Source organism: Mastomys coucha, unplaced genomic scaffold (genome assembly GCF_008632895.1).
Source record: "Mastomys coucha isolate ucsf_1 unplaced genomic scaffold, UCSF_Mcou_1 pScaffold5, whole genome shotgun sequence".
Classification (NCBI taxonomy): Eukaryota; Metazoa; Chordata; class Mammalia; order Rodentia; family Muridae; genus Mastomys; species Mastomys coucha.
Genome location: NW_022196911.1, coordinates 75,749,099 through 75,775,618, shown reverse-complemented (window position 1 = coordinate 75,775,618; position 26,520 = coordinate 75,749,099). Strand labels below are relative to the sequence as shown.

Here is a 26,520-nt window from a genome sequence, read left to right as displayed (position 1 = left end):
TATTTTCTGTCCATAATTTTCTACAAACAGCATACAGGCATGATTCATTTGATTGTCAGCAATAAATCTATTCAAGAAAAACAAAGCATTAATGATACAAATTCTCTGGGAAAACAAGAGATAAGCAATGTGTAACATGACAACCAAGTCCAAGCAAATTACTTAATACAAAGTTACTACTAGTAAGACATGATAGGAGCCTCAATAAATAAACCTTGATAGCTGTCATACTTACAGATTTAGACCAGGAAATTGACTACAACCGTGACTTCTGGGAGGTGAGGGATGCTTCTCTATACATTCTAGGTAAGCAATCTACTTAAAACATTTAAATGGGCATATCAAGGGGGGAGGAGGCAAACATTTAATTCAATCCCTATGAATGTATATGAATTTTAGTATATACGTGTATGAATTTTTTGCCTGCACATGCGTCAGCATACCACATGTGTGCCTGGAATGACAGACAGGTATGAACCACTGAGTGATGGGAACTGAACCTGGATGCTTTGCTCTTAACCACTGAATCATTTCATCACTCTTCCATCATTTCCTTTGTAAAATTTAGTTTTAGTATTGTGTATGTGCATGTGTGCACCAGGACATCTTTGTGGAGATGGTTAACTCCTTTTTATGTTTCTTTAGGTTTCAGAGCTTCATCTGAGGCAATCAGGATGGTATGGCTAGCACACAGCACGTGACCTTCATAACTTTTAAGCACATCACCTATCTTTGTATTCACTGGCAATACAAAGAAAAAGAAAGAATGATGGCATGGGGAAAAAGAGATGACTAAGTTTGTTGCATTTCTTGCTCCTACAGAGGACCCGAGTTTGGTTCCCAGCACAAGTGGGGAGAATTACAAACTCAGGTAATTCCAGCTCTAGGAATATAATCTTCTGGCTTCTAGAGTCAAAACACACACACACACACACACACCCCACACAAATTAAAACAAAACAAACTCAATATATATAAATACTTTAGATAATCTCCAGGCCCTTTAAAACAGAATGGAGTCCATTCTGTAACCACCATTGGCTAATTCATACATTTAATATACTTTTGGATTAGGATAATATTTAGAATACTCATCCAAAATAAGTTTAAATAAGATTCTGGCAGGTAATTCTCTGATCATTACCACATTCCCTTAAATCTTTGCAAGGCACCATATAAAAAATGATGTTATATGGTACATATCTTTAATCCTAGTACTCAGGAAGCTGAGACAGGCAAATCTTTGTGAGTTTGAGGGTTGCCTGATTTACAAAGTGAGAACCAGGACAGCCAGGACAATGTTAAAAGATCCCGTCTTGGAGGCTGGAGAGATGGCTCAATGGGTAAGAACACTGACTGCTCTTCCAAAGATCCTGAGTTTAATTCCCAGCAACCATGTGGTTGGTTAACAAGATCTAACGTCCTCTTCTTGGGTGTCTGAAGACAGCTACAATGTACTTACATATACTAAATAAATAAATAAATCTTAAAAAAAAAAAAAGATCCCATCTCCAAACAAACAAACAAACAAACAAACAAACAAAGCAATCTTCTTGCCTTTTCAAAAAGATAGGGGAAACAAGAAGCTCAGTGGAAAGGCATGTGTGCCATTCTCTTTGAACCTACAACAGGAGAAAACTGATTCCCAAAGATCTCCAAATGAACAATACAGCATGTGTATTTCAACATCCAAATAAATAAATAATGATAATTGAGTGAGCGAAATATGGTCTTGTACACTTATAATTTTAGCATGGAGGCAAAAGGAAGCACCAGAGGGATATCTCAGTGATTAAGAGCACTTTTTCTTGTAGATACCCTGGGTTCAATTCCTGGCACCCATGAGGCGGCTTACAAGTGTTCTCTGGAGCCACTAGGCACACAGAAAGCACACAGATATAACATGCAAGCAAAACACCCACACACATAAACTAACAAAAAACAAAAATAAAAACAAAACAAAAAAACAAAAACAAAAAACAAAAAACTGCACAGACTCATAGAATGAGAAGCAGCAAAAAGAACGAAGTAATGGAACAGAAACACTCTACCCATGCTTCATGACATGGAGATTCCACAGTTTCATTACTTCTTTCTCTCCTTCATTCACATCAGAAAATTCTTCAATTTGCTGAAAGAGAAAAAAAAATCTATTACATTTATAACAGTAGTAATATTTTTAAGAAAAATACGCTGTAAAAGCAAAAATATTTTGGAACAAAAAATAGCAAAGATGTAGCTTTCCTTTTCCTTTTTTTCTCTTTAGACAGGGTCTCTCAACATAGCCCTGGCTGTCCTCTGTAAACCAGGCTGTCTTCAAATTCAGAAATTCACCTGCCTCCAGGATACAGAGACCAAAGGCATGTGCCACCACATCTGGTACCATTTAATAAAATCAAACTTTACTTAAGGAAAAAATACAAAATAAAGAACAAAAATGAAAGTATCCAATAGAAACTAACACAGGAAAGTAAACTTTTCCTTCCTTAAATAACTTTGTCAATGACAGTCATATGAGCCCAGCTGAGGAGGAGGAAAATAAAAGGTATTTACAGTAATGGTTTTTTCTCTCAGCCATTCTGGATCTTTCTCATCTTCACTATCTACTTCCATTTCTTGTGGCCGAAGAGGTAAGCAGGTGTCACTGTGGAAATAGAGACGATTGTGGCCACTACTGTATGTTCTTTGCTGTTCTACTTCTCCATCTTCAGATTCCAGAAACTCCGACATGCTTGCTTTTGTTCGTTTTGGCCTAATGAGATCAAAAGATCAAACAAAACAAAGTGTACACCCATATGACATTGAACGCGAGATATTTTGTAAAACAAAAACCATAATACTTGAAGCAGCACACTTTTATACTACTTTTTTTCAATATATAATGCAAAATGGACACAACATATAACCACCCTCCCTGACGATTCAAGAACCAGATATCAAAGCCTGAGCTGTAGCCCCAGTTCTACTTATTAAAGTTTCAAAAACAATGGGTTTCTGTGAGTTCCAGGACAGCTAGGGCTACACAGAGAAACCCTCTTTCAAAGGAACAAACAAACAAACAAACAAACAAGAGAAACCATGGGCCGGGCAAGTGGTGGCACACGCCTTTAATTCCAGCACTTGGGAGGCAGAGGCCGGTGGATCTCTGAGTTCGAGGCCAGCCTGGTCTACACAGAGAAGCCTTGTCTCGAAAAACCAAAAAACAATGTGTTTCAGGGTATGAAAAATAAACTTAAAACAAACAAAAAGAAAAAACTGCTGGGCAGTGGTGGCACACCCCTTTAATCCCAGCACTTGGGAGGCAGAGGCCTGTGGATCTCTGAGTCCAGCCTGATCTACAGAGTGAGTTCCAGGACAGCCAGAACTACACAGAGAAAACCCTGTCTCCACATGAACAATACAGCATGTGTATTTCAACATCCAAATGATAAATAAATAATAATGATAATTGAGTGAGCCAAATATGGTCTTGCACACTTATAATTTTAGCATGGAGGCAAAAGGAAGCACCAGAGGGATATCTCAGTGATTAAGAGCACCTTTTCTTGTAGATAGTTCTAGGACAGCCAGAGTTACACCGAGAAACCCTGTCTCAAAAAAGAAAACAAAACAAAAAAACAAAACACAAACAAACAAACAAAAAGTCACCCAGGCAAGGAGACAGACATCTTTAATCCTAGCACTTAGGAAGAAAAAGCAGGTGAATCTTTTCTGAGTTCCAGGCCTGCCTGGTCTACAAAGGGAGTTCCAGGATAGACAGGGGTGTTACATAGAAAAACTAAAAAGTATACTACATCACCAACCAATACTGAAATGAAGGTTGTACCAAAATATTCTTTCTCGGATACCCCCTTTTATTTTAACACCAAGGCTGAATGCCTGAATTCAATCCATAGGACCCACATCGTAGAATGAGAGAACCAACTTGAACAAACTCACCTCTCTCTTCTCTCCTCTCTCCCTCCCCCAAGCCCACAAATCTATAAAAAAGGCAGAGTATAAGCTTTCTGCCTACCTGCACACAAGAATGTGTGTGATAGGTGTTCTCTTTACTGGTCCATTTCGACTAAAAGCAAATCCAGGTTGGCGATGTATATCCTGAGGATTTCCTGCATAGGAGCCATCATAACACTCATTGATAGAAACATCTATCCTAGCACCTTTTGGATGATACTGTAAAGAAAACAAAACAAAACAAAACAATAAATAAAATAGGGTGTTTAGAAAAAGAAGATATTAATAATCCTATATGAAACATCAATTTTTCCTTTTATTTAAAATAGTTATGGATTTTTAATGTTGTAAAAACTAAAATAAACCAAGTATTATCATCAGATGATGGAAAAGGATACCTGAAGACTTAAAAGGAACACCCCCCAAACCCGCGGGCCACACCCTGTGGCTCCACAATCAATCCTAATTCCTGGAAGGAAGACAGGAAAACAAGGCAGCCTAGCAAATGAATAAAACAAAGCCCCAGCAAAAAGTGAATTAAAATGCTAATGGGCTCATTTATTGGACTGGATACTTAAAATTCTCCTTAAATATATTCAGTGAATATAAGTGCAAATATTATTATTCAAAATAAATACCATGTACTCAATTACCCACTGTAACCTGGGCAGAACTTTACTATTTACAGGCAAAGTGCCCTTTATCTAAGGTTGTTATGTGTGACATGTACTATTGGTAAACAAAATGAAAACCTACTTACTACATAATTGAAGATAAATCTGCTGTGGCATAGTTTTAGATGTTTGAGTAAGCTATACAGCTTACGGCAGTTGAGAGTGCACCACGGACAGTGCAGATCATCTCTGGCTTCTGTCTGTTGTCTTGTATTATTGTTATAAAGGAACTATAAAAAACAGAAAGTGTCAAGCTCACAACTTACACATTTCTAAGACCCGTTTTCTTAGCACCTCTAAAATAGTAAACCATTGAAAAATATTCAGATACTACATAAAACTCTCATGATACATTTATTAGACCAATTACTTTGTTAGCCCAATCAGTTGTATTTACCTGATAAAATATTCTTAACTTCTGGCGACTTTCATTTGAAGTATCCTTTTCTTTTCTTGTTTGCAGCTCTGTATTCAGTGTCTCCTTAACAGCTGAAAATATACACCTGCTTAATTGATGAAAGACTCCTTTCTATAAAGTATCTTGCCAAAATTATTAAACAAAGATATATAATTGCAGTATATTTGTTCACTTCAACAGATAATGGAAGGTCTACATTGAGGACTATGCAACACATAGGGTTTCTCTGTACTGTCTTGGAACTCCCTCTATAGACCAGGATGGGCTTGACCTGCTGTAACCACCTGCCTCTGACTCCCATGAGCTTGAATTAAAAAATATATGACACACCACCCTTGGAGGACTTTGCATTTTTTTTTTCCCTAAAAAGTAAAAACTAGGCAGGGACTAGTGAGATGGCTCACCCACAAGAACCCATCTGCCCTCTTAACCACTGAGCCATCTCTCTAGCCCGCTACCACAAACACTACTTTTTTAAGGGCATAGGTATTAACTCTGTCACTGAGGTTCAAATCTAGGCCTGACTGGTTTTGACTGGTTATTATAGAAAGTGAAAACTGCCAGGTAGTGGTGGCCATGCTTTTAATCCCAGCACTTGGGAGGCAGACACAGGTAGACTGCTGAGTTAAAGGCCAGTCTGGTCTACAGAGTGAGTTCCAGGACAGCCTGGGCTACACAGAGAAACCCTGTTTCGAAACAACAACAACAAAGAAAACAAACAAAAAAGTAAAAACTATTTTAAAATCACCCCAGTCGCCCAAATAGTCATCTTTCAAGATTTTAGTATATTTATTCAGACTTAATGTCAAATATTTAAATGACCTTATTACTTACTATGGGACAAAACCAAATGATCACACATATACTCTGTCACAAAGCTCTGTTTCCTAGTTTCCCTGTAATTCTTTTACCCATTTCATTAGCTTAAGAATACTTTGAGGAGCTGGAGAGATGGCTGGGTGGTTAAGAGCACTGATCTAATGCCCTCTTCTGGTGTATCTGAAGATAGCATTTGTACTCATAGACGAAATAAGTAACTTTTAAAAAAAAAAAAAAAAAAAGACTTTGAGAAGTGCCCAAAGCATGAATTGCTTACTGAATGTTTCCCATGACTCGGGTCTTTCTTACTTTTTACATTTTATTTACTTTTTTTGTTTTTGTTTTTCGAGACAGGGTTTCTCTGTATAGCCCTGCCTGTCCCGGAACTCTGTAGACCTGGTTGGCCTGGTCCGCCTGCCTCTACCTCCCAAGTGCTGGGATTAAAGGCGTGTGCCACCACCACCCGGTCTTTGGGTACAAGTTTTAACACTTTTTAAATGAAGTGTTAAGAAGTGGCAACTACTTAAAAGGAAAAGCTGAACTACTGCTACATGTAAAAAACTGACATATAACAGCCAGAATCTCAGGCTCTCCCCCAACCCCCTACCCTAGATTCCTAAGTACCAGGTATCAGGGAAGATATATGTGGAGGTCAGAGGCCAGAGGACAACTTTCAGGAGTCATTATTTTTCTACCATGTGGTATTTGGGAATCAATTCAGGTTGTCAGGCTTGTGTAGAAAGCAGACACAATCTCAGCATCAGCTCTATGAAGCCTTGAACCTGCTTTCTCTTCCTGATGAGATTAAAGGGATCTACTGCAGGACACAACTAATCATTTGAGGCATGTAACAGATGCACATGACCATAGATCAAAGAGAAATCTTCCCTCTTCTGAGAGATAAAAAACCAATTACTTTCTTATCTTTGGCAAATTATTGGTAAAAATGTGTTCTAAATTGACACAAGGATAATTAAAGAGACACCGGAAGGGAGTAAATACTACATATCATACTGCTGAAATGTTAAAGACAAACTTAAATTCCCAGAAACACTGTCATAAAGGTTCTAGAGAACGTTACATTTAATACAGGCAACCTCTTAACTTACCACAGGTAATAATATGGCTACTAGATAACACAAACAGTATTTCCTGAATAATTAAAAACAACAAAACCACAATTGAGTTACTCTAAGCCTAAAACATTAAAACCATTACTTAGATAGCAACAGCATTCTTACCAATAGTTTGTGCAGGTTTAACAGAACCAGGCTTATTTTCCTGATGAAGGCTCTCCGAATTTCTAGTGGCAAGGGGCTTGGCAACAGGAGCTGTAGACTTATCATTGGTTTCTCCCGTCCATCGAAGTGTAAATTGCAATGTAGGTCCCTGAGAAAATGTTTCAAATGGGGGCAGTCTCTATATAATATATAAAATAGGTAAGAGTTATGATTACGTAAAAGATATTGCAGAAATGAAGTGAAGATACTCAGGCTCAAAAGATGGTTAATAGCACTGACTGGTCTTCCAAAGGTCCTGAGTTCAATTCCTAGTAACTACTACATGGTGGCTCACAACCATCCATAATGAGATCTGATGCCCTCTTCTGGTGTGTCTGAAGACAGCTACAGTGTATTCATATATAATAAATAAATAAATAAATAAATTTTTTTGTTTTTTCCAGACAGGGTTTTTCTCTGTGTATCCTTGGCTGTCCTGGAACCCACTTTGTAGACCAGGCTGGCCTTAAACTCAGAAATCCACCTGCCTCTGCTTCCCAAGTGCTGGGATTAAAGGCATGTGCCCTCACCGCCCAGCAAATAAATCATCTTTTAAAAAAGATACTCATGATATGCTAATGAAGATTTATTTAAATGAATATTTTACCAAATTTAATTTTTAAATTATGTATATGAACACGAGCACAGCTAAGATATGTTCTTCAGTGCAGTGCCTAGGAGTCAAAAAACCAAATATCATAGGAGGGCATGAGATACTCTGGAGTTGATTCTTGAACCCAATATTGGTGCTGGGAACTGATCAGATCCTCTAGAAGAACAGTACACACTCTTAAAACACTAGGTCATCTCTCCACTCAAATACATTTAATTTTTAAAGTCTTAACACCAACAAGAATAGCCAAATAATGTATAGAATACATCATCACTAGAGAAATGGAAAGTTTAGGCATTATGAAATGTCAATTGCTTACAACAAAAGCTGAATTATTACTATGTGAAAACTGATACAAAACAGTCAAACTTTCAGGTTTTTTTCCTCTAAGATTCCTAAGAACTAAAACTAGGCTCAGATTTCTCAAAAGGCAGAAAACAAATTTTCAAGAAAAATCTCCCTCAATTTTAATTTCTCAAAAATAAAGAGCTGGGTGGTGGTGGAGCACGCATTTAATCCCAGTACTAGGGAGGCAGAGGCAGGTGGATTTCTGAGTTTGAGGACAGCCTGGTCTACATAGTGAGTTCCAAGACAGCTAAGGTTATACAAAGAAACCTTATTTCGAGGGGAAAAAAAAAATCATATTTAAAATTAATTCCCAATAACCCACTTTCAGTAATTTTAAGAAAATGTAGGTTATATGTAATAATCACTAAAGTAATAAAGTTAAGAATCAGCTTTAATCATAGCATTTAAGTGGCAGAGTTAGATAAATCTGAGTTTGAGGCCTGCCTGGTCTCCAGGGAAACCTGTCTCAAAAAACCACACCCCTATCATCTTTCTTAAAGGCTATCTTTTTAGGTATTGGTTCTCCTTCTCCTTCTTCTTCATTATCTAACACTGGTTGATGTTGAGATGCCTCAGTGTAAACCACGTGCTATATAGAGAGTAACAGGCCAAGTTTGATCCTGAAACTCTTCTGATATTAGAGGTTCCCACAAAACATCTTTCTAAATATGCTATTAACATATATTTCTAAATAAGATTTCATTCTCGCCAGTCAGTGGAGGCGCACACCTTTAATCCCAGCACTTGGGAGGCAGAGGCAGGTGGATTTCTGAGTTCGAGGCCAGCCTGGTCTACAGAGTGAGTTCCAGGACAGCCAGGGCTACCCAGAGAAACCCTGTCTTGGAACCCCCCCCCCCAAAAAAAGATTTCATTCTCTTTCTTTATAATTCTAGCCCTCATTTTAAGAAAAAAGGCAAATGAGTTAACCCAACAAAAGCAACAAAGTTAGCAACCAGCAGAGATGTGACTCAGACACCATGTCCTATATTACATTTTCTGACTAGGCCATTTTGCTTGCATTTTTCTAAGTACTAAATCCAAAGGGACTCTAAGCCGAAATATGGTTTAGTGGGAAAAGATACTCTACATCAAACCTGATGACCTAAGCCAACCATGCTGTGCAGATTTAGTGTTGAATTAGGTGGTACATGCCTTTAATCCTGGCATTTGGAAGGGAGAGGGATCTTTGTGTCTTTGAAGCCAGCAAAGTTTACAGAATTCCAGGAAAGCCAGAGCTTTATATATAGTAACATCTTATCTCACAAATAAATAATTTAATGTGAAAAAACAAAGACTTTATTTTAAATACAACTCCCACTTGAGAAAGAAAACAATCAAAGTTTGACAACCATAGTGTGTTCAATCTCTAACTCTTCCATACCTTCCCATCAAGAATAGTCTCCCACGTTGCTCTTTTCTTACTTATTGGACATTCTTCCATTTCCTGCATGGCCACTTCATATTCCCCATCTAAAAGCTGTAGACGTCTGGTAGAAAAACACACACATACACTTTATAAAGTAACCTGTGTATTACAAAGTCTACACTCGAAAAAGCATTAAATTGGTATACTAGCTTATATACATAGCAAGATTTCAAATTATCTACAATCTAGATCTGACAAAAGCAATATTAGCAAAAAGAAAAATGTTAAACAGGCAGTGTTTGAGTAATGCATACCCAGAAATGCATTCATATGCCAACATTTTTTCCAGAAGTTGTGGAATGTTTATATTTATGTTCATAAACTTTTCGGTTCTCTCTACTACGTACATTCAATGGAATTCTACTGCCTGAGTGCTGGGATTAAATGTGTGCACTAGCATTCTTAACTAGCGTTCTGGGACTAAGACTCTGTTTATACCAACAAAGTCTATATAATAACTAGAAATCTGTATTACTGCTGTGCCAGTGGTGGCCACGCCTTTAATCCCAGCGCTTGGGAGGCAGAGGCAGGCGGATTTCTGAGGCCAGCCAGGGTTTCAATAAAAAAACAAACAAAGCAAAACAAAAAAAATTTGTATTACTGTAGCTACACAGACATATGCCTATCTCAAAACCGAGTTAATTTTATGCATTAAGTATAAACCAGCTGTGCAGATTTCATGCTTTTGAAACCAGGACAAAAGTACTGCTACAATTCTCCCTACAGGGAACGATTACAAAGTATGCATGTCAGTGTTTCAACTCCAACCGTTATTTTCATGTTTGCTCAGTAAAATAATGATGTAATAGAAAAACCTATGAACTAACGATACCTAAGGGAACCTGGCACATACAGGTGCTCAGTAAATAATGAGTCAAACAATTAAGAAAGATATATAGCATAGTTTTAAAATGTGTTGACATGTTCATGTATTGTATGATTGGAGTGAATACAGCTACTTTAACTTCCCACAATCTTGTATGGAGGAGCTGCTGTTTTCAGAAAGGGAATGCAAGACAGAAATATTAAGTATCCAGCCTTAAGAACAATACCAATAGCCAAACATACCAAATAAATCCAATCACTAAAACCTGATTCTTAGTATCAAACAACTGTTGAGAGTTAAGGGTTTTTGTTCTTCTTGTCTCCACACTCTACTTGAATTTAGGTGTAACAAGAGTTAATTGAATTTCTTTAATAGTTAACTTTGGACTTCGCAACACATGTCACTTTAATGGGAAATACAATCGTGTACTATCAAATTTAAAAGATGTCTCCTTCATGCTGTTACATGGCTACATGATATTCTACATTATCGCTGTTCTCTTGACAGTTACATCTAAACCATTCTCCTACCTCTAAGTGTTAGGCTGCCTTTCCCCTCAGCCTTATGAACAGTGCTCTATTAACTTTTTTACTTTGTCAATCTCACAAGTGACAAAAATAAAACCTCAATGCACCTTTACTTCAGATGTCTTGTCTTGTTATTAAGAACCACGGACATATTCTCTTTAAAATATATTATACCATTTGTTTGTTGTTCTATTGGACTATGGAGACTTTTTGCTAATATTACTATTTTGAGACAGGGTATTTTAGGAAGCACAGACTAGCATCTAACTTGAACTATTTCACTTTCCTTAGGCCACAGTCTTTAAGAATTATACAATAGTTTTATAACAGAGAAACTTTCACAGTGGGCTAGAGATGGCTCAGCGCTTAAGAGCACTGACTGCTCTACCAGATGTCCTGAGTTCAGTTCCCAGAAACCACATGGTAACTCACAACCATCTGTAATGGAATCAGAAGCCTTCTTCTGATGTATCTGAAGACAGCAACAGCGTACTCATATATATATATATATATATATATATATATATATATATATATATATAAAATAAATCTTATATACATAATAAATCATATATATATATAATAAATCTTAAAAGAAAAAAATTTTCAACATATGATTTCAAAGTAATTCCCTCATTAATTCTTTTGGGATTAAAGGCATATGCTATAATCTCTGTGTATCATAGTTTCACTGTGGTTATGGTTGCCTTTGTTCTCTCAAAGTCTTAGGTGTTAACTTTTGTTCAGTATTTCAAACTCTCTCTACATGGTTTAAAATTTGGATTATTCTCTCAGAAGACCCCAATGTGAGATTACAAGAAAAAATTTGATACATCCAACCTTAAGATACGATTCATAAATATTTCTTTACTAAAAGCACTACCACAACTCCTCAAATAGAAACTCTCATATGAATTCGAAAAAGGAGATTTTTCAAACTTTTTTTTTTTGTTTTTTGTTTTTTCAAGACATGGTTTCTCTGTATAGCCCTGGTTGTCCTGGAATTCATTCTGTAGACCAGGCTGGCCTTGAACTCAGAATATCTGCCTGCCTCTGCCTCCCAAGTGCTGGGATTAAAGGCGTGTGCCACCACCGCCCAGCTGACTTTTTTTTCTTATTGAACATTTTCTTTATTTATATTTCTTTTTTTTTTTTTTTTTTTTTTTTTTTTTTTTTTTTTTTTTTTTTTGGTTTTTTCAAGACAGGGTTTCTCTGTATAGCCCTGGCTGTCCTGGTACTCACTCTGTAGACCAGGCTGGCCTCGAACTCAGAAATCCGCCTGCCTCTGCCTCCCAAGTGCTGGAATTAAAGGCGTGCGCCACCACCGCCCAGCTTTATTTATATTTCAAATGCTATCCCCACCACTGCTTTATTGCTGTGTTTTTAAGCCACTCCTAATCATCCTATTAGGGACCAAACCCCAGTTTCCACCCGCCCGGTGGAAAACTGACTTTCTTAGCTTTGGTTGCTACCCTAAGATTTGTCTAGAACCCATTTCACTTAGTCCTCTGCTCAAACACTACCTCTAATATAAACAATAACCACTTACTCGCTAGTATTTCTTCACATCATTTAGAGTTTTCTACAAAGCACAAAGACAGGGATTTAGTGCTTCCTCTCAGTTCAGAAGTGTTTGTCAAAGGATACATACTCAGAAAATACTTCTCGAATAAATAACTGAGACACTCATAGTTCTCTGCTCTCTACCATAGAAAAATATTCAGTATTTGCATATTTGTTTTTAAATTGATTAGAAGAAATCAAATAATTGATATCAGCATCATTTTCCTTCAGAATAAAAACATTTGCAGAACAGTATTGAAGCCTTATTTGTCCAGCAATATTACCTGTTTTTGTCAAACACCGTCATTTGTGCAACAAACGTCTTTTCCCCATCTTCACGATTTCGTTTTCTTCTGGCTGGAAGTTCTTCACTGACATCTGAATTAAAAAATTCAAAACAAAGAGCAACCAAAACAAACAAACAAAAAAACAAACAAACAAACAAAAAAACAAAAAACCAAACAACAACAACAAAAAATCCCAATTACTCACAGTTAGTACAAATTGCAATAATTTGCTGTTTTATTTTTGAAAGTGTTTCTCTATGTAGTCTTGGCTGTTCTGCAACTCACTCTATAGACTCTATGGGCGTGAACTCAAAAGAGTTCCACTGGTCTCTGCCTCCTGAGTGCTGGAATTAAAGGCATATGCCAGCACTGCCCTAATTTACAATAAAGTTTTATTATAGAGGTGCTCTTGCTTCACCTTTAGACTTTTAACATGTGTTATGTCCACCCTTTATTTCCTTCAACTCGAATCTCTATGACTTGGTGGACCAGGCGCTGGGACTATAGGCCTTACAACTACCTCAGCTGGGTCTGCCCTTCCTAACATTACTATCAGGATTTACTTTCATGAATGCTAATTTGTTTAGAATGACTCATGCTAGGTGGGTTCCTCATCACTACTCAAGAGTTCCATGATAAAACAAAAACTTTCCAGACAGGGCTTCTCTGTGTAACCCGCCCTGGCTGTCCTGGAACCCACTCTGTAGACCAGGCTGGCCTCAAACTCAGAAATCTGCCTGCCTGACTCCCAAGTGCTGGGATTAAAGGCGTGCACCATCACTACCCACCTTAAAACAAAAACTTTTAAGAGAGTTTTGTTTTTATATTGCATGTAGGAGTGTTTTTACCTGCATTTATGTTTATGTACTACACACATACAGTGCCCTTTAGAGCTTGCATCAGATCCTTTAGAGGTGGAGTTACAAATAACAATCAACCCACATGGTTGATGGAAACCAAACCTGGGCCTGGGCCCTCTATATGACTAACAAGTTTCTAAACCAAAGCTCTCTCTCTATCTCCTAGTAAGTTTCAAACAATACCTCACATATACCTCTATTATAAAACTGGTCATTTCAATGCAGTTTTTAATCCTTATCTCAATCCTAAAGTGAGTTGTAAATCTTATGAGAATAGCACTACTTATTTAATTATCTTTGTAATGGCAGGACCTATATAATCAATGGAATGATTACCTCAAGGATGAATTCAGATCTGCTGGAAAAATAAAGAAATGGGTACAGGGATCAATATGTAATATGTATTATACTGCTCATGTTCAAGATAGTACATTGGCATGCACCAATAGTCCCAGCAGTTTGAAAGCTGAACTTACAGGATAATGAGTCCAGTTTGAGACCAGCCTAAGCCATGTGAGACCATATCAAGACAGAAAGAAGATAAAGAGCGATGCAGAGAGAAGAGGAAGTAGGTAGGCAAAAAGGGAAAAAGCTCAGTAAACCTAAGTAGTAACTAGACACCTAACCTAAAGAAGGATAAAGGTCAATTTCCAGTAACGTCTTTTCAACTTTGGAAAGAAACAAGGTTTGGTGAGTTGTTTTAATTTATTTTATTCTTATTTGGTTTACTTTATCGTTGGGACAATGTCTTGTTACATTATGTAGCCTATGCTAGCCTCAAACTCATGTTCTATTGACTCAGCATTCTAAGATCTGGATTAAAGGAACAAACTACCACGCCTAGCAGAAAGCCAAGTTTTTGTTTGTTTGTTTGTTTTTTTTAAAAAGGGAAAACCTAAATATGATGAAGAAATACTAATTCATACATTTTCAATGACCGCTTTAATCTCCAATAATAAGACCTAGTGAAATTACAGAAATAAAATTACCAATATTTTCATTGGTTTCTCCATTAATCATTCCATTAAATTCTCTTCTTCCTGGACGAGTTACTCTAAACAGTAAGGAGTAAGACTTCACCATATGGCTGTTACTAGGTTCAAATTCATTACTGGAAACTGCCAGGCATGGGAAATTTCCTGGTTTTGTTTGATTGAGGTCAGGATTCAAAGGCACCTGCTTTTTACCAGTAGGAACTTGTCTTATTGGACAACTTACATCCTGCAAAGTAAAGATTCATAAATTATATTTATATATCAACAACAATAAATTATACTTAAAACTTAAAATCACAGCTATAAGAAACACAATATAAGCTAGGAGTACAAAATGGAATGTTAAAATAACATACTACTGAAAATTAGGAAGCAAAAATTAAAACTGAACAGTTAAGGTTCCCAATATAAAAGCAATTGAAGATTAGCACAATATAATGAAAATGATGATACACTTTTTTCACTATTGAGCTGAATGTACTTCTAAGTTTTTTTCTTTTTTTGGTTTTTCGACATGGTGTTTCTCTGTATGGGCTAGCCAGAACTCACTTTGTAGATCAGGCTGGCCTTGAACTCAGAAATCCACCTGCCTCTGCCTCCCAAGTGCTGGGATTAAAGGCATGCACCACCATCGCCTGACTACTTCCAAGTTTTATATTACCAACATGGAATAAATGGGCTGGAATGGAGATATGAGACCTCAAAAATACCAAACAGTGGTTAAAGTACCTGCCTATACTGCCTCAAAGTATAAATCTTTGGGTTGAACTACTACCAAGAGAAAAGAGTAAATAAAACAAGACTAGGCAGGTAATATAGTTGGGAGATTTCCCCTGTGTGTCCAAGACCATCAGTGCTGTGCTCAACTCCAAGCACTGTCTAAACAAGCAATAGTACAGTACAGGTGGAGGATCAGAAGTACAAGTTCATCTTGGACTGTATAGTGAGTTGGACCAGCACTTTTCCTCAAAATAAATGAGTAAAACTTAAAATAAAACCTAAAATATGAAACAAAACAACTAGAAATACAAGAAAAAAGAAAAAAGAAACAGTTAAGGGGCAACAGAGCAGAGTCCCTGGGTTCAATCCCAAGCACTAAAAAAGAAAAAGGAAAAGCGAACAGTGATGTTGGCTGCCCTTATTCCCAGCACTCAAGAGGCAGCGGATCTATGTGTTTGAGGCGTACAAAGTATATATAGTGAGTTCCAGGACACCCAAGGCTACACTTAGAAACCCTGTCTTGAAAAACAAAAACAAAACAAAACAAGCAAACAAACTAAAACCAAAAAGTATCCACTGAAAAACAGAAATGAGAAGACACGCTTAAATTTCCCTTAATTTTCTGTTTTGAATAATAAATGGTACCATCAGAAAAGGAAAATACATATAAATACCATTACAAACAGTAAATCTGTATCTATATATGTTCCATTAATAGAAGAGACAGCAATCACCTGAAAAAATGCACTCCTGCATAAGTAGTAATGTGGGAGTAAAGCAGAAAAAAAACAAAAACAAAATCAAAAACAAAAACAAAAAAAAAAAAAACAGTGCATCTTATGTGGTAACTTTATTTTAAAAAGGTGTTGGCCTCAAAGCTGTGGTGCTCCTAACTTCCTTGTGATGAGAACACAGACATATGCCTACACACCGATTTAGTAATAACTTTTAACGAAATAAAATGGAGACTGGAAAGGTGGCTCAGAAGAAAACAGCACTGGCTGCTCTTTCAGAGTACCCATGTTTGACTCTGTGCACCTACATGGTGGCTCACAAGTTTTAGAAAATTAGAAGGAAGGGGCTAGAGAGATGGCTCAGGTGTTAAAAACACTGACTGGTCTTCCAAAGGCCCAAAGTACAATTCCCAGCAACCACATGGTGGCTCACAACCATCTATAATGGAATCTGATGGCCTCTTCTGTTGTGTATCTAAAAACAGCTATAGTGTACTCATATACATAAAATAAATAAATCTAAACTAAAAAAAAAAAAAAAAAAAAAAAAAAAAAAAATAGATGCTATCCTCTAGTCTCTTTAGGCATAAGACACACACATGGTGCACAGATATACTGACAAGCATAATATATACAATGATTAATAATAAAAGAATAAAAAAAGAAATTCTACTCTACATGAGAAATCTAAGTCTCAACCATTCCCAAATTTAACAAATGACTAAAATGAACAGTTGGGTATGTATGTTCTTCAAAGATGTTTAGTTGGTAGTTTTTCTGAAAGATAGTCGTAACTATAGGTTTTTCCTCATAAATAATGTATTTTTAAATTTTCACCTTACTATGGTCATAAATTTTATGGGGTTTAAGAGGAGTAACTATGTTGTTATGTTACATAAGAGCCTCCTATCATCCAACCCGGTCTTCTGGGTCTCAGGTACTTTTTCAAGCCCCTCATCACTTTAAAAACATCTGGGAGAGCATCAGCAGCAGGAGCTCTATACAGTACAACTCCTGCTTCAGGTGTAATGATACATAGGTACAATCCAATTAAAACACAGTAACAACAACAACAACAAAAACACAAATCACTTTCGTGTGCTTACTGGGGACACACACACATACACCATCCTCTATGGAAAGAAACACTTGGGGCTGGAGAGATGGCTCTTTCAGAGGTCCTGAGTTCAATTCCCAGCAACCACATGGTGGCTCACAACCATGAGATCTGATGTCCTCTTCTGGTATGTCTGAAGACAGAGACAATGCACTCATATACATAAAATATATAGCCCTAACTGTCCTGGAACTCACTCTGTAGACCAGGTTGGCCTAGAACTCAGAAATCTGCCTGCCTCTGCCTCCCAAGTGCTGGGATTAAAGACATGTGCTACCTACCACTGCCCGGCTAAAATAATTTTAGAAGAAGAAAGTAGCTGGAATAGTAATGGGGTAAATGTCCCTTAAAAAAAAAGTAAGAAATACATATTCCTATTGTAGCCTTGTTACTTTTGTTGCCTTTAATAAAACAGAGACTCAAGGACTTAAGTTTATTAGAGTACAACCTGGAGATTTTAGTGGGTTGGTCAGGAAACTTAGCATTATGAAAACTGTTTCTATGATGAACTGACTTTTGGATAAAATCGGAAACAATGCATTAATAAATTAACGGATGATAATGTTGACAGTAAAAGTTATTCCTCTGTACAATAAAAGAAGTAATCCTTTAGGGCTGGAGAAATGGTTCAGCCATTAAAGGCTAGGCTTAAGACCAGAATGAAGGAAGGAAGGAATAAATAAACAGTACGTCCGCACTAACGTCCTAGTAGCTATAACCTAAAATACTGAATGGAAGTCAGCTACCAAAGTAATTCTCTCCCTATCCTTCCCTAAGACAATGGTCTCACTATGTAGCTCTGGTAGAATTCAAACTCACTATGAGGACTTGGCTTGCCTCTGCTTCCCAACTGCCAGGACTAAAAGCATATGTCACCATGTGCAGCCTCAACATAGTTCTTATTTCTAAGGATTTAAAAATGTTAAATAAATGTAGTAGATATGCAGAAACATGTTCAATTAAAGATTATTCTATTATATCTACTAGTATTTTATACTTTACCTTTCTTTTTTTGTGGCAAACTTTCACAAGCAGGACTTCCAAGGTAACAGAATTTTGTTCATTTTCTGAGTTTTGTGATGGCTTATCTAAATAGAAAAATCAATTTATCTATGTCAATTATCAATGTCTTAAATTTTTTTTAAATGCATATATAACAAAGAAAATTTTTTTTCCTACATTAAAGAATCTCTCAAAAAAGGCTCCCTAAAAGGAAAACATACCCTCCCAATTCAGCTCCAGACTTGGAGCTCCATTCTTTTTAAAAATAAATCAACTTTCATAAGACAAATATCTGACATCTTCCTATAGATTGCTCTCTCAATCTGAGTAAGACAGCTCAATTATCATAATTTACAGTAAATCTATTTACTGATGTCTAATCTAAAAACGTAGCATTTATTTTTATGATAGAACAGAAAATCTTTTCTTCGAAACGGACAAAAGCTGGCAAAGCTTCTTAGCAGGAGGCTTGATTGGAGAATTACACTAAAAAGTTTATGTTCTTTCCTTGTCCTAAAATCCATTGGTAAGTACAAAATTTACTTAGTGATACGTGCTGGCACACAACTTTATTCCCAGCACTTGGGAAGTAGAGGAAGGCAGATCTCTTAAAAGAGTTTCAGGCCAGCCTGGTCTATATATAATAAGGCCTTGTTTCAGAAAGAGAGCATAAGAGATAACTCACTTAAGCTATTATTTACTTGGCAATGCTTATGCTTACTTAGAAATTGTAGTTTTGAGTATAAGAGTCTACATTAAAAGGGCCCTGCCAAATATATATATGTTTTTAACAAGCCCCTAGAAACAGAGCTAATAAATCCATACAAGTTAAATTTTGGCTGAAGGACTAGAGATATAACTCAGCAGCTAAGACTGCTCTTCCAGCCTGGCGGTAGTGGCACACGCCTTTGATCCCAGCACTTGGGCGTCAGAGGCAGGCGGATTTCTGAGTTGGAGGCCAGCCTGGTCTACAGAGTGAGTTCCAGGACAGCCGGGGCTACAGAGAAACCCTGTCTCGAAAAACCAAAAAACAAAACAAAACAAAACAAACAAAAAAACAAGATTAATGATATTTAGTTTGTAATATAAAAACCATGACTCATGTATCAAGCCCTTTTCACATTACTTTATTAGCTCCCTTATCTATTGTTGTAGGGCTACATACAAAAGACAGTCGGACCACTACTCTTTACTCTCACCTCTTTAAACTTTTGTTTCTTACTGAAATTCCCAGGAAAGCTTAGTTTTTTGGTTTTTTGGGGGGGATTTTTTTGGGGGGGAAGCTTAGTTTTGATAAAAATGTTATTTCACTGTGTAAGAGGATACAGGAACTTAACATGGACGAGGAGACAGGCACCATCCATTCTTTTTGCATTCATTTATTATTTGAATTTGTGTGTGTTTGTTCATAGGCACATGTGAATACAGAGGTAAAGGACAACTTATTTAGGAGTCTGTTTTATAACATCTGAGTTTTAGAGATCAAACTCAGGTGACCAGCAAGTTTATCTGCTGAGCCATCTCAAAGACTCCACATTCAATTTTCGGGTTGTTTTTGTTTTGAGTCAGGGTCTCCCTATGAGGTCATGGCTAGCCTAGACCTATGTAGACCAAACTGGCTTTGAACTCAAACAGATCTGCCTGTCTCTCCCTCCTACCTGCATGTACCACACCATGCCTGACCCTTTTCCATTTTTTTATTTTTTTAAAAACTCAAGTTCTAGGCCGGCCCTTGGTGGCGCACGCCTTGTAGGAGTTGGATCTCTCTTTCTACCATGTGGGTCCCACAGATCAACCTCTGGTCTTCAGACTTAGTGGCAAGTGCATTTAAACCGCTGAGCCATCTCTATAGCCCTGGACTATTCTTGTTCGTTTCTTTTCTGTTCACTAATTATTGAGAAAGGAGTGTGTCAGCCGGGTGGTGGTGGCACACGCCTTTAATCCCAGCACTTGGGAGGCAGAGGTAAGTGGATTTCTGAGTTTGAGGCCAGCCTGGTCTACAGAGTGAGTTCCAGAACAGCCAGGGCTATACAGAGAAACCCTGTCTCGAAAAACCAAAACCAAAAAAAAAAACCAAAAACCAAAAACCTCTAGTTCTTTTTTTTTTTTGGGGGGGGGGGGGGGGGGGGGGGAGGCCTGCCTCGCCCTCCCAAGTGCTGGGATTAAAGGCGTGCACCACCACCGCCCGGCAAAACCTCAAGTTCTAAACATGCTGTTACCTTTTACTAAAACTAATATAAAATACTATATATTTTCTCAGTAATCACTGAAATTATGATAATATCCCCGTAGTAGTGGTTATTTCAGCTGTTTACTATTAAACTTAAAACAATTCCAAAGCAACGCTGATGACACAGCCACCCACTCAACACGACTTGGTCAAACCAAGATACTCAGCCTCTGGAACTTCTGAGGTAACAATTTAAAATTTTTCATCATTATGTTTTTAAAGTTAAGATGGAAAAGCATCATCAGGATATGCACACAGCTCAGTGGTAACACTGTTGCTTTGTCTGAAAGGGACACTCCCTTTAAAATCCACCACAAACAAAAAAACAAGAAACTCCAACAAATGACTCTTACTTTAAAAACAAGAAACTCCAACAAATGACTCTTATTTAAAAAAAAAAAAAAAAAAAAAAAAAAAAAAGTTTAAAAAGAACACAAAGAACTCAGAATCAATCTTTTCCATTTTAACACTTACCATTTTTGTGGAAGAAACCGGTAAATGTAAGTTGCAAATGTGCAGACAAGCTAAATAAAACAAAAAAGTTATCATTTAAAATTCTGTAATAAATGTAGCACAGACCTTAAAATACCCAGAGAAGAAAAGTAACTTATAAATGTCTGATTTTATCTTAACTACCATGGCTTGAGAACCCAATGTGCTTCTCCTCTTAAGTGTAGCAACCAAAATAGTAAGCCTACTTCTACTAAAATATACAAATATCCATAATCACAGTGCTTTATTATCTTTGTTATAAAGTAGAAGGTTTCTTATCATTCCATGTCACAAAAGAAAAAGTTGTCTGACGATGGTGGCACACACCTTTAATCCCTGCATTTGGGAGGCATAGGTATTTCTGAGTTCTAGGCCAGCCTGGTCTACAAAGTGAGTTCCAGGACAGCCAGGGCTATACAGAGAAACCCTGTCTTGAAGGGAAAAAAAAAGTTGCAAATAGAAGTTAAATCAATGTAAGAAGTATTAAATATTTTTTCTCATGGTGCTAGGACATGTTAGGCAAGTTTTCTACCTCCCCAAACTTTCAAATACATTAAAGTAATGGAAAGTTATTCTTCCTAAAAGATTATGCAGTCCCAAAATTACTATAGACGTATAATTTACTATTTTACCATGCCATTTTCACATATAAGTTTGCTAATATAGAAAAACTATTAGGGGCTGGAGAGATTGCTCAATGGTAAAGAACACTGACTGCTCTTCCAGTGGTCCTGTGTTCAATTTCCAGCAATCACATGGTGGCTCATAACCATGTGTAATGGAATCAGATGCCCTCTTCTGGAATGTCTAAAGACAGCTACAGTATACTCATATACATAAAATAAATTCTTAAAAAAAAAAAAAAACTATCAGAGTGGGATAATATAAACAGAAACATCAACAAGCTTTTGTAGTGCTTGTAAACAGCAAAAGAGAACAAACATTTGCTGCAGTTTCTATGGTAATGGAGAACCAGCATTATAGTCTAAAGCGAAAAGATAGCAGAGAACAACAGGGTATTTTAACAGAGAACTGAAGTAAACAAAGCAGAGCTCAATAAAGGAAAGACTATGAATGACTTAGGAATCCTCCTAAGGTTAGGAAAGCACACTCATGGATGAGGCTAGGATGGCAGTTCTAGAGGAGCTAATGAAGACTGGGAACTAATGAACAGATTCAGATTTATGAAGCCATTATTGGGACAGGTCTCCTATATGCCATGTCTCTATTTCCTAGCCGACACAATATGGAGTTTAACTACCACTATGTGTTTACCACCCTAATGGACTGACACTTCTGAAACCATGAACCAAATATATGTCTTCTTCCTATCTTGGTTATTTTGGTTAACAGATATGCAAAAGCTATAATCCAGTACATATGGTTTTCTTAAATGATGAGGACATTCTGGGTATATGTATGGAAGTGGGTGTTTCAGAAGGACAGTGAGACAGGCAACAAAGTGTTACCCAAATAATGACTGGAAATGAGAACATAACAAAGAAGAGGCTAATCTGGAAAATCTTCCTAGGACCCCCTTTTTTTATTTTTAAAGAAAGTAGAGGTTAAGTGAATTGAGTTTGTTTTCAGTAACAGATACAAGGATAACTTTTTCCTTAGTAGAATATGACATGAAATTTATCTTCTAGAACACTATAGGGTAGGGGTGCTGAGATGGCATTTCAAGAACAATGCTAACAATATAAGAGGAGTTCAGGTTTACAGAGGGAATTCTAAAATAGCAGGAGCCTTGAAAACAACAAAAACTAACCAAACAAAAACTGTATCAGTAAAAGACAAAACTAGGGCTGGAGAGATGGCTCAGTGGTTAAAAGCACTGCCTGCTCTTCCTGAGGTCCTGAGTTCAATTCCCAGCAACCACATGGTGGCTCACAACTATCTGTAATGCGGATCCATTGCCCTCTTCTGGTGTGTCTGAAACAGCTATAGTGTATTCACCTACATGAAATAAACAAATCATTAAAAAAAAAAAAAAGACAAAACTATGGGAAAAGACAAGACTATGGAAGTGCCATAAAACATGAAGGAAAACTTAAGAGCAACAACCATAAGTAGCAACAAAATGGTCATACGTGGGATTGGGATTCATGAAACAAGTCTGGTCTGATGGTGTATGCCTGCAATTACAATACTCAAGGAGGAAGCAGGAGGACTGAATGCCATTACCAGCTACATACCAAATTTAAAGGTAACCTCAACTACTTAGTAAGTTCAAGGCTAATTTGGCTACATGAAACCTTAACTTTGTCTGGGAACCCCTAGCTCTAGACCAAGTCTAGAACTCAGATCTGCCTGCCTCTTTCTTGTAAGTGCGGGGATACTTAAAATCAACCAGCCAGCCAGCCAGCCAGCCAGCCAGCCAGCCAACTAAGCAACTGGTTCCTGTGAGATAGTACAACAGTTAAGAACACTTGCTACTCTTCCAGATGATCTGGGTTCAATTCCCAGCACACACAAGGTGGCTCTCAACCATCAGTAATTTCAGTTCCAGGGACTCCAAGACTCTCCTCTTCTGCAAATGGAGTACAGACAAACAAGCCAGAAAAACACCCATCATTAAAAAAATAGATAAGTAGCCGGGCGGTGGTGGTGCACACCTTTAAATTCCAGCACTTGGGAGGCAGAGGCAGGTGGACTTCTGAGTTCCAGGCCAGCCTGGTCTACAGAGTAAGTTCCAGGACAGCCAATGCTACACAGAGAAAACCTGTCTCAAAAAGCCAAAAAAAAAAAAAAAAAAGATAATACATAAATTATAAATGGTGATTTAAAGAAGGGAGAAAAAAAGAACAAAGGCAAAGGCAATCAAAGCACTCTGGAGACTGAGATAGGAAGTTCACAAATTCAAAGCCAACCTAAATTACATAGAGATATCTTAAAAAACAAAAGCAGACGGGGGCTAGAGAGATGGCTCTGTGGTTAAGAGAACTGACTGCTCTTCCAGAGGCCAATTCCCAGCAACCACATGGTGATTCACAACCGTCTGTAATGGGGTCCAATGCCCTCTTCTGGTGTGTCTGAAGACAGCTGCAGTGTACTCACATAAGTAGAAAATAAATAAATCTTTAAAAAAACAAAAAACAAAAACAAAAGCAGAAAATGATTCATGTGTTGCAAACACTTTCATAAACACAGGTTAAACCTCAAGGATCAGTGGTCTAAGCACAAGAGGAAACAAAGATTTTAAGAAAAAGTAGTAGCCGGGTGGTGGTGGCGCACATCTTTAATCCCAGCTTGGGAGGCAGAGGCAGGCGGATTTCTGAGTTTAAGGCCAGCCTGGTCTATAGAGTGAGTTCCAGGACAGCAGGGCTATACAGAGAAACCCTATCTCGAAAAACAAAACAAAACAAAACAAAACAAAAAAAAGAAAAGAAAAGAAAAAAAGAAAAAGTAATAAATGACTTCAAGGAAACAGCCTTTACCAGACACAAGAGAACTGATACACATCTGAGCTTAAGAGACTGTGAGGATGTGTATAAGACCAGAACAAGTACAAATCAGGCAAAATTAAGTATGAAGAAGAGGAACTGAGCACAAAGCCCTACTACTCCTTAACAAAGAAGCTATCAGCAATGCATGGTTGCTAGAAGGAAAAGAGTTTTCTTCAAAAGAGCGACACTGGGTATATAAATCACACTTGCTGGCAGGCTACATGCTCAGATATAATTGGCAAACCCAAAATAGATTCCATGGTTTTCTTTCGTGAGTCAGAATCTCATCGTGTAGCTATGGCTGGCCTGGAACTCACTGTGTAGACCAAACTGTCCCTCTAATAGTGATGGGATTAAAGCCACACACCACTGGAGATCAAGGAAAAACATGAAATCAAGTGGATGTATGAGAGGACCTTGAAGGAGCTGGGGGAAGGAGAAAATGAGAAATTAAAATAAACAAACCCAAAACTTGGAGTAAGGAAAAGTTCACAGTAAAAGTGGCAAGAGTATTTTAAGAGTTCTTTATCATGTCATGTCTGGGTTTGACAAAATGCAGAGCAACATACAAAAGAGTGAATGATTACATATAAATTATACTTTAAAAATAATAAAAAGAGCCGGGTGGTAGTGGAGGCAAAGGCATGCAGATTTCTGAGTCCGAGGCCAGCCTGGTCAACAGAGTGAGTTCCAGGACAGCTAGGGCTACACAGAGAAACCCTGTCTCGGGGAAAAAAAAAAAAAGGGGACAGACATTGGAGAAAAGGACAGACATTGGAGAAATATACACATTCAACTGAAGGAGGATGAACATTATCTACAAAAATAGAAAGGCATTGAAAAGTTACTAATGCCAAAAGTCCTGTTTAAAATAATTGTTAGTTCTGTAGTTCAATAGCAACTGTCTAGCAAGTACAAGGTTCTAGGTCCCACCCCCAGAACTACAAAGATAAGTGTATACAAAGAACTTAATAGCTTTGCCAAGATAAAGACTACATCATGTATCTATTGACTAAAAGACTGAGTATTTTTCAAGAAAGGATCTTACTGCTGGGCGGTAGTGGCACACACCTTTAATCCCAGCACTTGGGACACAGAGGCAGGTGGATTTCTGAGTTGGAGGCCAGCCTGGGCTACAGAGTGAGTTCCAGGACAGCCAGGGCGATCCAGAAACGCCCTGTTTCGAAAAACAAAACAAAACAAAACAAAACAAAAAAAAAAAACAAATAAAAAAAACTCACAGAGTAACTGTCTATCCTGAAACTCACTGTAGACCAGGCTGCCCTTATTCAGAGATCCTCCTGCCTCTGCTTCCCTTCACCTGACAAGACCTCGTCTTTACATCAGATCTGAGGCAGCTTTTTGAGGCTTCTCATGCCACTCTTGCTGTTCTCCCTTCTCCAGGCACCTTGGTCTCAAAAGCTGTTTACATCATGTTCCCTGTTTAGAACCACTTACATGGTCAGTGTCCCTCACCATTTTATTCCTGTATTTGTTTCATATTCCAGCTTATTTCTCCAGGGAAGACTTGGTCATTACATTCCCATATTCAAAAACTCAAACAAGGACTGCTTTTCTTGTACACATTCATGATTTCCCTGTACTTTTCCTTCCCGTCATTTATTAGATGGCCATGACTTTCCCTCCATAAATATCCCATACCACACTTTTCTGGCTCCGTATATAGACACTGTTTTGTTTCATTTTGGTTTTTGGAGACATCATTTCTCTGTGTCACAGATCTAGCTGTTCTGGAATTCAGACAGCCTCCTGCCTCTGCCTCCTAAGTACTGGGAGTAAAAGCGTGCGCCACCACTGCCTGACTCAGACTTTGCTATTGTAGAAAAAGATGCTTACCAAAATAACTGTTTACAAAAGGAAGTCAGATGATTCTATAGCTTAGGTTTAAATAGAAAAACAATGATAAAAGGCACTTTACGACTAGGGATGTCTCTGAAGTTAGAGAACTTGCTTAGCAAGCACAAGGCCCTGGGTTTAATTCCCAACGAAAAATATCCCAACTACAAAACCCATCTAATAAAAGTTCTACTTCGGGGCTGGTGAAATGGCTCAGCAGGAAAGAGCACTGACTGCTCTTCTGAGGGTCCTGAGTTCAAATCCCAGCAACCATATGGTAGCTCACAACCATCTCTAATGAGATCAGACGCCCTCTTCTGGTTCGTCTG

The 26,520-nt window shown here is 37.6% G+C and overlaps 1 protein-coding gene across 1 annotated transcript in view; it reads right to left on the bottom strand.

Moving 5' to 3' along the window:
* Positions 1–6: 6 nt before the first annotated feature.
* Suz12 (SUZ12 polycomb repressive complex 2 subunit) overlaps positions 7–26,520 on the bottom strand; it is a gene marked incomplete at its 3' end in the record, with an annotated part of 39,711 nt that continues 13,197 nt past the window's right edge. The window contains exons 5-16 of the mRNA XM_031351622.1: positions 20,868–20,917; positions 18,164–18,249; positions 14,585–14,816; positions 12,733–12,826; positions 9,488–9,593; positions 7,107–7,284; positions 5,026–5,117; positions 4,715–4,858; positions 4,016–4,173; positions 2,554–2,752; positions 2,052–2,131; positions 7–67 (exon numbers count right to left, since the gene is read on the bottom strand). Coding sequence (XP_031207482.1) covers positions 7–67; positions 2,052–2,131; positions 2,554–2,752; positions 4,016–4,173; positions 4,715–4,858; positions 5,026–5,117; positions 7,107–7,284; positions 9,488–9,593; positions 12,733–12,826; positions 14,585–14,816; positions 18,164–18,249; positions 20,868–20,917 — 1,480 coding nt within the window. The remainder of the gene's footprint in view (positions 68–2,051; positions 2,132–2,553; positions 2,753–4,015; positions 4,174–4,714; positions 4,859–5,025; positions 5,118–7,106; positions 7,285–9,487; positions 9,594–12,732; positions 12,827–14,584; positions 14,817–18,163; positions 18,250–20,867; positions 20,918–26,520) is intronic.